Source organism: Morone saxatilis, unplaced genomic scaffold (genome assembly GCF_004916995.1).
Source record: "Morone saxatilis isolate NCDOM2014 unplaced genomic scaffold, NCSU_SB_2.0 Contig23, whole genome shotgun sequence".
Taxonomy (NCBI): Eukaryota; Metazoa; Chordata; class Actinopteri; family Moronidae; genus Morone; species Morone saxatilis.
In genome coordinates this window covers 15,324,219-15,335,859 of record NW_023339796.1, presented here as the reverse complement: position 1 = coordinate 15,335,859, position 11,641 = coordinate 15,324,219, and the positions used below count along the sequence as shown (strand labels likewise).

Genomic DNA, 11,641 nt, shown 5'->3' with positions numbered 1-11,641 from the left:
GTATGTGTGAGGACTCTTACTTATATATATATATATATATATATATATTTATATATATATATATTTATACTCCCTCACCCACCCTCTCAAAAGTGAGCTTTTTAAAAAAATTCTTCTTGTCTCACCTTTTTGCAGGTACACTGTGATATCAGGAACACCAGAGAAGATTCTTGAGCACTTCCTGGAGACCATGAGGATGGACATACATCACAGTGAACCAGGTAGCCGAATAGAAACATGTAAAGTAAAATGTAAAGGTCATTAGACCTAAATTAATTTTGAATAGATGGTTACCAGAGATAGTCCAGACACTATGTGAAAGTCATTTTAATAAAAGGCTGGAATAGAGAGCTATGCTAGACAAATGGATTAATAATGGATGGTATTTTCCCTACCTTTTGAACCTCTTAATATCCTTCCTTTCCCCTCTGTCTCTTTTCCCTTTTGCTGCCTGTTATTCTTCCTGTCTGTTAGACCCAGCAGTGGATGATTTTGTCCTCATGCACTGTGTCTTCATGCCCAGCAGCCAGCTGTGCCCTCTACTCATGGCACAATATCCTTTCTGCCTTTGCTATTTCCTTTTTTATATACTTAAATATTATTACTTTATATACTCTATGTGATACCCATTATCAGGTTGGTACACTTACAAGTTTATAACTGTAGCCAGAATGTTATGTTGACAAATCCCACTCGGAAATGGATGGACACGTCTATTGTTTACTGCATACCATAACAGTCCGACTGACAGCATCTTGGACTGTGCAACTTACCGGTTCTGCTTATGGAAGCGCTGAAGCAGCAGTTGACCATCCAGCACTAATGAACTGCTCACAGAGTGCACACCTCGCTTCACACCAAGTCGTAATCTCGGCCGAGAAGGTCTTTTCTTATTGTCTTCGTCATTGTACTGCAAACAACTGCTGCACTGACGGTTATTCCCTTATTTGGTACCTAGGATGCAGTGATGAGGGTTAACTATGGCCCTGAGAAGGTTCAAATATCAGTTCTCTTTTCAGCAAAGCATTTAGTTCTTCACGTTGTGTTTCCTGGTCAGGTGGTATGTCAGTGTGACCCGTAAATAAAAATGTTCTTGAATCGTGCTGTTTATACACAACTATCTCCCCTTCTAGATGTGTAACTGTTTGAGAGCTCCACCTAACATCAGAATAAAATATGGATTTAACCACAGCAACAATTCCCATAAATTAATGCCGTGATCCTTCACATCTGTCTATGTGCTTACCATATCGGAAATGTAAGATCTACCTCTTTCTATTCATCTTTAACCTTGTGTGCACCTACCATGCGGCATCTCCACCTGGCTCTGAACAGGAGAGGTTGGAGTACACGATCAACAGTAAGAGGAGAGTCCTTATCCTGTCCCTGCGCTGGGCAAACACACACACATACATGCTACAGGAGGAGCCTGCTCCAATCTCGTTCCTAGAGGTGACCTAAAGCAAGCTTTCAAATATCAGCGAATTGCATAACTAATACAGATATATGCATGTAGTCTGAGTGTGTCTCTTCCTCTCTGTCTCTGCAGGAGTTGTATGGGAGTTTATCAAATGATTCTCGGATGTTGAGAGCTTTGAAAGACTTGGTTCCTGATCTGGAGAAAGTCGTCAAATTTCAGTACGTTTCCTAGCTCCTGCATGTTAAACTTTCGGTGTGATTATTTAGGTACCAGCCACACTTATTGTCTTTTTTTAATTTTACCCTTTTTATATTTTGTAGTTCGGAAGAAGTCAAATCCGCAAAAAAGGCAAGTCCTGACTACTGTTTTTGCCAAAATGTTATAGCACATGTTACGTGTTAGCTGCATCACATGTTAGCTGTTGACTATACTCTCGTGTAATTCAACAGAAAACCCTAATACGACAGTTCAGCAATGGGGAGGAAAGGCTGCAGAAGAAACAGCCCATTAGGAATCAAGATGACAGTAAGTTTTCTTTTATTCTGCTGGTGGTGGGCTCCAAGAATGAATTGAATATTATCGCTGACCATTCCTGCAAGTACATTTTAAATGAATCCTTCTTGTCTGTCTAGTCCTATTAAAGGTGTACTGCAGTGACCACACATACACGACTATCCGGGTTGCCGTGGTGGCGACGGGAAGAGAAGTGATCAGTGCTGTGGCCGACAAACTTGGCACCACTGATGAGCTCCTGTTGGTCAACCTCAGCTCTGCTGGTGGTAATATTACAGATATATTTAGATATGAAAGAGCAGTTTACAGCAACATTACCTACAGACAGATGTCAATGCTATTACCTGGGTATACCAATTGCACTGTGTATGCAAGTATCATAGTATCACTATCCCCATTTTTGTTACAGAAAAACTAATCCTGAAGCCAAATGACGTGTCAGTGTTTTCTGGTCTGAGCATCAATGGGCGATTATTTGCCTGTCCTCGAGACCAGCTGAACAGTTTGGTAAGACAAGAGTGCCTACTTGCACTTACATGAAGTTTTATGAAGTGGGTTTACAGTAACACCTAGCATAGATTCTTAGTCATGATTCTACTATGATGGCGCTGAAGTACAAGGCGGAGTAAGAAATGTACAGTACTTTAGAGCATAATGACTTCAGAGCAGGTGATTTCCAATTTATGTGTATAGTAATGTAAGCACTGTTACAATGGATCCTTTTCACATGACATTGTTTGAAAGAAGGTACATGTGTAAAAATACTGATGGATGATAATAAATCGATTCTTTAATTTGTCCAAAATTGTACTCACGTTTTTTATGTGCTTATGAATTTGCACATTGTTTGTGTTTGTGTGGCTCAGACTCCTCTTCCAGACCAGGAGGGTCCCTCTGCAGGCTCCATGTCAACTTTTGAGCTGATGAGCTCTAAAGACCTGGCTTACCAAATGACCATGTTCGACTGGGAGCTCTTCAGCTGTGTCCATGAGGTATCACACAAGTGCACTTAGACACACTAAAACCAACTTTAGGCCAGTAGTAGAAGACTACGATCTGTTACAAGCCGTGTACAGTGTTGCAAACCCTGCAAGAGTAACGCTTGATAGATGCAAGATGGCAGGACCTGTCCACTGCTCCCCCGTAATGTCTGGTCCCCCCCCCCTCCCTTTTCCCAGCATGAGCTGCTCTACCACACGTTTGGCCGGCAGAGCTTTAAGAGAACAACGGCCAATCTGGACCTGTTTCTGCGGAGGTTCAACCAGGTTCAGCTGTGGGTGGTCACTGAGGTCTGTCTCTGTGGGCAGCTCAGCAAGAGAGTCCAGCTCCTCAAGAAGTTCATCAAGATAGCTGCACAGTGAGTAGGACCTGCTGGCGACTGTCACACACTTCATGTGAATGCTGTTTTGCACACATGCACTCAGATGAAGAGTTTCTAATATACATAGCTTGTGTGTATTTGTACAGCTGTCGGGAGTTTAAGAACCTGAATTCATTCTTTGCTATCATCATGGGGATGAGCAACCCGGCTGTCAGCAGATTGAGCCAGACGTGGGAGGTACACTATGTCTAATTCTGATAATCTAATAATCTGTGTCTGGATCTTCAGTGAACCTTGAGTCTTTTCCACTGCTGCTAAAGTACAACAAGTACTACATTGAAATCTCTGTTTTTTCTGGCAGAAACTCCCCACCAAGTTTAAGAAGTTCTATGCTGAGTTTGAGAGCATGATGGTGAGTTGCATGAAATTAAATCACCATTGTATTGGGCTGGCAGCAGAAATCCATAGATGGATAGATTAAAAAAAGTATCTAAAAACATGGGCAAATAAAACCAAAACTAGCTGAATACAATAGCTATACAACTTGTGATAATTAAGAAAATATGTTTTTTTTTTTGGTTGAACTGACTACCAAATGTCTTAGAAATTGACATTGCTTATATTTTTGGTGACAGGACCCATCACGAAACCACCGGTCTTACCGACTCACTGTCACCAAACTGGAACCACCAATCATTCCCTTTATGCCCCTCCTTCTCAAAGGTACGACACACATGTCTCTCTCTCAAGAAAAGCCCAGTCACTGTATCACATGGGGATAAACTCTGGGAGAAACTTGGCTGTTGTTAAATTTACTTATTTTCTTTACAGATATGACATTTACACACGAGGGCAACAAGACCTTCATTGACAATATGGTCAATTTTGAGAAAATGGTGAGTTTCTGTGCTCATTGAATTATCCATTTTAGAGTCATATAGTTCTTCACTCAAGTTGAATGTAATATCTAAAGAGTCTCTTATCCTCATCTCTTCAGCGTATTATAGCTAACACAATTCGACAAGTGAGGCACTGTAGAAGCCAACCTTTCAGTAAGTCTGCTTTTTACTCATCACCACACCTTTATCACATTTACATCCTGGCTACACACACAATCTCTCCAATCACAATTTTTTTTCGGTTTCTCCTCATACCGCATTAGATCCCGACATATGCCAACCCAACAAAAATCAAGCGGAGGTACGGGGGTACGTTAGGAAGCTCTGTGTGATCGACAACCAGAGGGCGCTGACGCAGCTCTCCTACAGGATGGAGCCTCGGCGGACATGAGCTCCAGATCTTCCACCACCATCGCCTTCTCTGTGACGTTAGCATAAAAACAAAACCCCACCCACATTACCCGGATAAAACAACTCAACACAACTGGTCGTACAGTAGCAAATCACACAGTCAATGACTTTAGCACTATTATGGACTATTATGGATCAAGGACTTATACTGTGCCATTAAACGCCTCTTCCTCCTGGACAGCAAGTGTTCAGCTGCTCTCTTGTCGCTGTGTCTCTGAGGGTTTTAACCGTACTAGTTGTTACTGTTTGGGGCCTGTTAGATAGAACTGTAATGTATAGAACTGGAATCAATATCCTGCATGACTGAACTCCATAGGCTTTTTGTTCTATACAGTGGATTTCTATCGGACTGTCCTGTAATGTTGTGCTACCCCAAATGAGCCCTAGTTTACAATATATTACTGTACCTGCCTGTAAAACAAACCTTAGTCTCCTGATGGTCCTACTCGTAGACAGAAAACACAGAAAACCCCATGAACCGTAGTAACCTAGACTCTGCATTTTCCCTGTTGAATATACAGATAAATATGAAATCTGAAAGTACTTATTTACTTCATAATGATTATATCCAAGTCTTTGAAAATCTTTAGGATTTGATGGCCTTTAGATAAATATCAGTGTCCCTTAACTAGTCAGACACTTCAAAACTACTAAACAGAGTATTAGTTGGATTAAAGCCCTAATGGTAATGCAAACAGTGTTCAGATTTGTCACTGCAGTATTGCGTTTTATTTCTGCATTGAAGTACAACTCCTGAAGAATATGAATTATTCTAGATGATGAAGTTGCTCGGTACGATCTGCTCCGAGGCCAGCCGTATGATCAAATTGTACTCCTTTGATTTTGAAGCACTGATCCTAGACGCAGAATCTAAAGACAACTTCTACTTTGAGGGGAAATCTTCTCATCTTTACAAGTCGTGATCTGTCCGTGTACTTTTATTTTTATATATGTGGGTGTAGATTTTGAGTGTGTTCTTGACAAGTGTCATTAATTTTCCTTTGATCTCAGGAGCTTTTGATGTGATGGTGTGTGTCGAGAACTGCTGTGAGGCTGGCTTTTCCCCAGAGCAGCCTGTAACTGTACTGTATGTGTGGTCTGCCTTGTAAATAAAAATAGCTAATTTAACAGTGCTCACGTTACCATGAAATTCTTTAAAAAAAAGGTTTTTGGCACACAAACATTCAGCACTTTTAGAAACATATAGGGACTAAAAGTCTGGATATCTGCTGCATCTTTTTTTTTGATAGAGATGGCTGGGTAGAAGCAGGAAGGGGGGGCAGAGAGAGAAAGAGAGAGAGAGAGGACAACATGCAGCAAAGGGCCACAGGTCAGACTCAAACCCAGGCCGCTGCGTATGTGGGTCACCAGCTCTACCAACTGAGCTAACCATACGCCCTTATATACCGTTTTTATTTCTCTATCTGCCATCTATTCATTTTATGTAAATATAAAATATGAAAGACATGAAACTTGCTTCAATATAAATATTAGAAACAGGTAATATTGTAGAATATTGTATACGAGTGTTGGCCCAGTGGTCGACAACAACATTGACTCCCTTGATGATCCATTTGAGGTCATCACGTGATCTTTTGTCTGACACCACCCATGGGGCCAAATCACCAGCTCTGCACATAAAAGCCTAGTGCACACATTTCGCAATTCGATGCAGATGCTCATGGTTCACCAGGGGAGGAGCCATTTTTGAATTTGAATGTTCCATCTGCCCCCTGAACTCTACCATGACCCTGATGTGACAAACTTTCCACTTGCAGAGAAGAGATTTGATTTTCCAACTGGCAGATTGCTGGTCTCATGTCTGCTCCCCAGAGGAAGAAGCCCTCTGAATTTGGTTCTGAACCAACACTTTCATACTATGGAGTGCAATGATTCACTGCAGCTTCTGGGAGCTGCGAGCAGGCCTTCAGACTTTTTAGTCATGTTTTATTTATCCAATGAATCACTATTAAGTCCCCTCTTGCACTCAATTACTGTCATCAAGTCCTAACTTCCCCGAGCTGATCTCACCTGTCCCTACGCAGTGATGTCAGCAGGGCTATCTTGCTTAATGATGTCACTGGGTCATTCCTGTCGGGTTGAGTAACACACAGTTACGCTGCCTGGCTTCTCTGATGTGTGTTTTTAGATGCAAAGTGTGTGAGAGATGGATTTAAGTATCTGTGGCAGTCACCCTCATTGCTAACTGATTTATTATGTCTGACACACTATCGGCCAGAGCTTTATATCTGTGTGTGTGTGTGTGTGAGTGTGTAGTGTATGGATAGCTTTATATAGCCACAGTTATCCAGGAAGAAGGAATGCCCTGGATGCCAGTGACCATATTTGAACAGTGTGTCTGCTACAGGCAGACTACACACACTAACTACAAACCGTAACTTACACACACTCACCCACACTCACCTCCCCTTCATCTTCACGCTCTGTGCATTTGTGTGTGTGTGTGTATGTGTGTGCTGTGTTGCAGTTACACCGGATCACCACTATCAGGCAATGTAATACCTTGTCTAGTAGTGACAGAGGGGGCTTCCTGACTCACAGGGAGCAAACTTCTCTCTCTCTTTCCAACACTTTCTAGTTTCTTCTCTCTGACTATCCGTTCTGCTGACTGACAACATCCACTCCGACCCTGTGGAGGAAACCACTCTGCCTCTCTTCATTTCTTACCCTTCACGCGTGTTCTGTGGTGATTCGTGACTTGTATACTTTTGGGGCAGCGTGGTAGTTGAGCGTGCACGCTTTTTGGGCTGTGTGTGTGTGTATATGTGTGTGTTTGTGTGCGTGTGAGTCAGTATGCCATGTCGTCCCCTGGCTCGTCGTTTGTGCAGATAAAGCATGAGGACCTGCTCTTCTATGAGAACTGTGGAGGAGGCAGCTTTGGGAGTGTCTACAGAGCCCTCTGGATTTCCCAGGACAAGGAAGTGGCTGTGAAGAAGCTTCTGAAGATTGACAAAGAGGTATGGAAGAGACAGACACACACACACACACACACAGCAATTATACACTCCTGCTGCAGAGACATATCATTTGTATAAGTTACGGACTCATCTACTCATCTGCTGCTCTAAACTTCAACATGAATCAGTTTCCACCAATTTTCCCAGATTTTCTTTGGACTCATACACCCAAAGCTCCCTCCCTCCCCCTCCTCCCGTTGTCTGCCGTTGAACATGTGTTTATCTTAAACATACCTCTCCTTGTCCCCCTCCTCCTCCCACTCATTGTGGATGGAGCAGTTTTATTTATGCCAGCAGTCCCCTGTTCCTCCCATTGTGTGTTAGGGGCGAGGTGTGTGGTCATTTGGGGCTTTATGCACTGAACTTCAGGCCCGGGTGGTTCTCCATGAGTATGACCCCAATGGCTTCCATGTTATTAATACTGGGCTAGTAGACCCAGTGTCAGGAAACTGTTATAAGTTAGGGTGACCTGTGGGTGAATCTGGCATTGTGTTATTGTTACAGCAGCAGGTTTAAACAATGTAACGTACAGTATGCACATGGGCCGGCCAAAGAGTGAACAGAGTTTGATTAGTCTTTTGACTTATTTCTCTCGCACTCACTTTCTCACACCCATGCGCAAACACATGCAGGGTGGGCAGACATGCTTGAAACTGTATGTGTACAGTTCATATGTAAATACAAATTGATGGATCATGGGAGAACTGCAGCTCAGTGGATCCTTAGTGAATCTTTTTCTGCAACTCTTCATGTGAAAAGGATCTGCCTGTGAACATTAAAATCATATTTTAACTGATCTTGGATCTTTGCACACACAGTATAGAAATAATTTCCTTTAGTTAGCAGCACGACACTATAATAAATCTTACAGATGCATTTAAAGTTTTGCTTAAGTAAAAGTACAGACTTATTAGCAACAAAATGTAGAAGTAGTGCAGTAAAAGTGCAGTATTACAGTATTAAGTAGCATAAAATGGAAATATTCAAGTACAAGTACCTCATAATTGTACTTAAGTACAGTACTCAAGTTAATGTACTTAGTTGCATTCACAAATGTAAAACTGCATGTGTAAATACATGCACACGAACTGATGTTTGGACACGCTGACAAACTGACACATGGAAGAAATGATAGGAAAAAAAGTGATAAGATAAACTGCTCTTTGGAAGAAAAACTTATTTATTGAGAAAATATATTGGTGTTTTTTTATTAGTTTTTTTTTATGGGTGATTTCATATAATTGATGATTTGTTATTATGTTGCTTGGCAACAGTTACATATTCCAGATATTCAGAGGGTATGACCCATATGTCATTTCAGATGAATAGCATGTTTGTCACTTCCATGTGGAAGGTTTGGAGGCTCAACCTGTGGTATGAAAGAGGCACAGATCTCCAGGCATCCCGGGGACACTGTCAGAACAAGTCAAAAGCTCACTTCATTTTTCTTTAAAGACATGTTTCCTTGCCAATGTCAGATATTGGAAAACTGAAGGAGGATTGTTGTTCATATCTCTCTGTTTCTCTTTCTCTCGTCTCCTCGTCTAGGCTGAGATTCTTAGTGTTCTGAGTCATAAGAACATCATTCAGTTTTATGGAGCCGTGCTGGAATCCCCCAACTATGGCATTGTCACAGGTCAGACTCCACGTGTGTGTGTGTGTGTGTGTGTGAGATTCTTTCAGATGTCCTCACAAGAACATAAAACCTGAACATATGGTTGTGGGAGTATTTTAAACTTAGTTGAGTTCTAAGATGTGTATAATTATCTTTGTGGTTACACCCTAATGGATATAAGTACCATTAGGGTCGGGTCAGGGTTTAAGGTGAGGCATGAAGGGGTTAGGGTCAGGGCAGATGGTGTTCTCATATAAAACTACACAAGTGTGTGTGTATATCACTTTATTAGTGTGTATCCTACACGTGCTACTTACAGACAGGTTAGCACATGCTCCGATGGCTGACAAGTGTTTATGTGTGTGTTTTGAAGTATCGGTGTATACTCTGAGCGCTAGTTCTTGCTGTGTTTTCTGGCAGGACATTTGTAACTGAGACCGGCATGTTTGGATGTGGTTGTAATCCTGGATGGGGTCATATGGTTAAGATAAAGCACCGACACACCACTACAGACTTGTCCAGCAACAATTCTTGCTGCATTGGAGTCTAACAGTTCCGCGCTTACTAAAAATAAAAAAGTACAGTAGGCAAAAAGAAGAACTGGTTCAGGAGGAGGATTTTGGTCCCAGTAAAATGTATTTTGCCATCATTTAAAAAAGGCAGATTTATCCATGTTATTCTTGCCATGTTACATCCTTTGATTGGACATTATCCTCTGGCGTCTACTTGTTTCTTTGAATTGTCAGATTTAACAGGAAAATAGGAAAGGTTAAAAGTTCAGAGATAATCTGGATTAGACGGTCAGGGTATGAAGGTCGCGAGCGTTTCCACTGATTTGAGCTAGCTTCTCTGTGTGGTGTGCAGTGCTTAACTGTGATGTAGTAAACATGTAGTGATATCTGCTGTAACTGCAGTACAAAAGTGGATGTTTACTCTTTCAATAGCCAGTTTTTAAAGATTCAACTCAAACTGTGCCTGACAGGTTAGTTGTAGCCTACTGATGTACGTATAAGCATGTTAACATCCAGCAGAGTAGAAAAAGAATGCAGAATGAGTAGCCGTGTACACGTGATTTCTCTTGATCTAATATTGATGACTGCTTCTATGTGTGTGTGTTACAGAATATGCTAGTGGAGGGTCTCTGTATGAGTACCTTTCCAGCGAGCAGAGTGAGGAGATGGACATGGAGCAGATCATGACATGGGCCATACAGATAGCCAAAGGTACAAATAAAGGAATGATGATGGTAAAAGTAATAACCTCTGTGTCACGGTCAAAGCGCCTCTCTTCTGATAGGAAGGAGCACCGATATGTTCACCATTATTCTATAATAATGTTATACTCTAGTCGTCATGAAGCATTTACAGTCTAAGGTAACTTAATGGTAAAAAATGATGTACGCTAATTATCAAGCTACTTTACAATGAAGTTCCACTAAAAACAATCTCAAAGTTGTAAATTTCACCAGTTATTAATGCTTGATCTCCTTACAGGGATGCATTACCTCCATGCAGAAGCTCCAGTCAAAGTCATTCACAGAGACCTCAAGTCACGCAATGGTAACACATGACCTTAAACACTTCTTGACGTGTTCCTCAAACTCTGCGCTGCTCCTTCTTATGCACGTCTAAACATGAGCTCTCTTTGACATTTGTCTGTTAAGCTGTTTTGTGTTAGTATTTTATGTCACTGGTATTTGACTGTTTTTTCTGTTTGCTCTTTTGTAGTGGTAATGACAGCAGACAAAGTGCTGAAGGTTTGTAACAGTGGGCTTGTGATGTACACACAAACACATATTCACATTTTTTATTGAACTTGGCACACCGGTCATTTCTTCATTGCTTTCTCTGTCGGGATTTCAGATTTGTGACTTCGGGGCGTCTAAGTTCCTTTCCCATACTACCCATATGACGGTGGTGGGCACTTTTCCCTGGATGGCCCCTGAAGTCATTCAGAGCCTGCCTGTCTCCGAGACCTGTGACACCTACTCCTATGGTGTGGTGAGTTGGCAGTACTGAACAAATACCAGTATTGTGAGGCCAGGAATAAAACCTCAGTACTACATTTTGGTTGGTATCAAGTATTGGCAGCTGGATTTAAATGCTTACATCTGTATTCTTTTATCAGACAGTTTTATTCAACCATTTGCCAATTTTAGAGACTTTAATTCAGGCTTGTTTGGCTTCTTTTAACATTTAAAATTGTAGACGTTTGACTTCTTTTGTTAAAGATCCAGCGTGTAGGATTTAGCGGCATCTAGCAGTGTCATTGCAGATCGCTATTCCATCGCTTCACCCTCCCCTTCCAAGCATGAAGGAGAAACTACAGTGGCTGTGCAACGTGCAAAAAACACATTCGGCCCTATCTAGAGCCAGTGTTTGGTTTCTCCCTTCTGGGCTACTGTAGAAATGTGGCAATTAAACATGGAGAGAGAGAGAGGCGACCCACGGCATCTGTAGATATAAAAGGCTCATTCTATGGTAA

At 41.6% G+C, this 11,641-nt stretch overlaps 2 protein-coding genes across 2 annotated transcripts in view; both read left to right on the top strand.

Moving 5' to 3' along the window:
* LOC118335251 (rap guanine nucleotide exchange factor 4-like) overlaps positions 1–5,686 on the top strand; it is a 22,386-nt gene extending 16,700 nt beyond the window's left edge. Inside the window, exons 15-30 of the mRNA XM_035671490.1 lie at positions 136–221; positions 475–553; positions 1,302–1,452; positions 1,550–1,638; positions 1,741–1,768; positions 1,870–1,945; positions 2,053–2,199; positions 2,343–2,440; positions 2,800–2,925; positions 3,112–3,290; positions 3,401–3,491; positions 3,616–3,666; positions 3,890–3,977; positions 4,086–4,150; positions 4,252–4,306; positions 4,417–5,686. Coding sequence (XP_035527383.1) covers positions 136–221; positions 475–553; positions 1,302–1,452; positions 1,550–1,638; positions 1,741–1,768; positions 1,870–1,945; positions 2,053–2,199; positions 2,343–2,440; positions 2,800–2,925; positions 3,112–3,290; positions 3,401–3,491; positions 3,616–3,666; positions 3,890–3,977; positions 4,086–4,150; positions 4,252–4,306; positions 4,417–4,544 — 1,537 coding nt within the window. The 3' untranslated portion in view covers positions 4,545–5,686. The remainder of the gene's footprint in view (positions 1–135; positions 222–474; positions 554–1,301; positions 1,453–1,549; positions 1,639–1,740; positions 1,769–1,869; positions 1,946–2,052; positions 2,200–2,342; positions 2,441–2,799; positions 2,926–3,111; positions 3,291–3,400; positions 3,492–3,615; positions 3,667–3,889; positions 3,978–4,085; positions 4,151–4,251; positions 4,307–4,416) is intronic.
* A 1,432-nt stretch (positions 5,687–7,118) lies between these two features.
* LOC118334420 (mitogen-activated protein kinase kinase kinase 20-like) overlaps positions 7,119–11,641 on the top strand; it is a 10,102-nt gene continuing 5,579 nt past the window's right edge. Inside the window, exons 1-6 of the mRNA XM_035670325.1 lie at positions 7,119–7,542; positions 9,091–9,178; positions 10,279–10,380; positions 10,651–10,716; positions 10,885–10,913; positions 11,020–11,157. Of these exons, the coding sequence (XP_035526218.1) occupies positions 7,384–7,542; positions 9,091–9,178; positions 10,279–10,380; positions 10,651–10,716; positions 10,885–10,913; positions 11,020–11,157 (582 nt within the window). The 5' untranslated portion in view covers positions 7,119–7,383. The remainder of the gene's footprint in view (positions 7,543–9,090; positions 9,179–10,278; positions 10,381–10,650; positions 10,717–10,884; positions 10,914–11,019; positions 11,158–11,641) is intronic.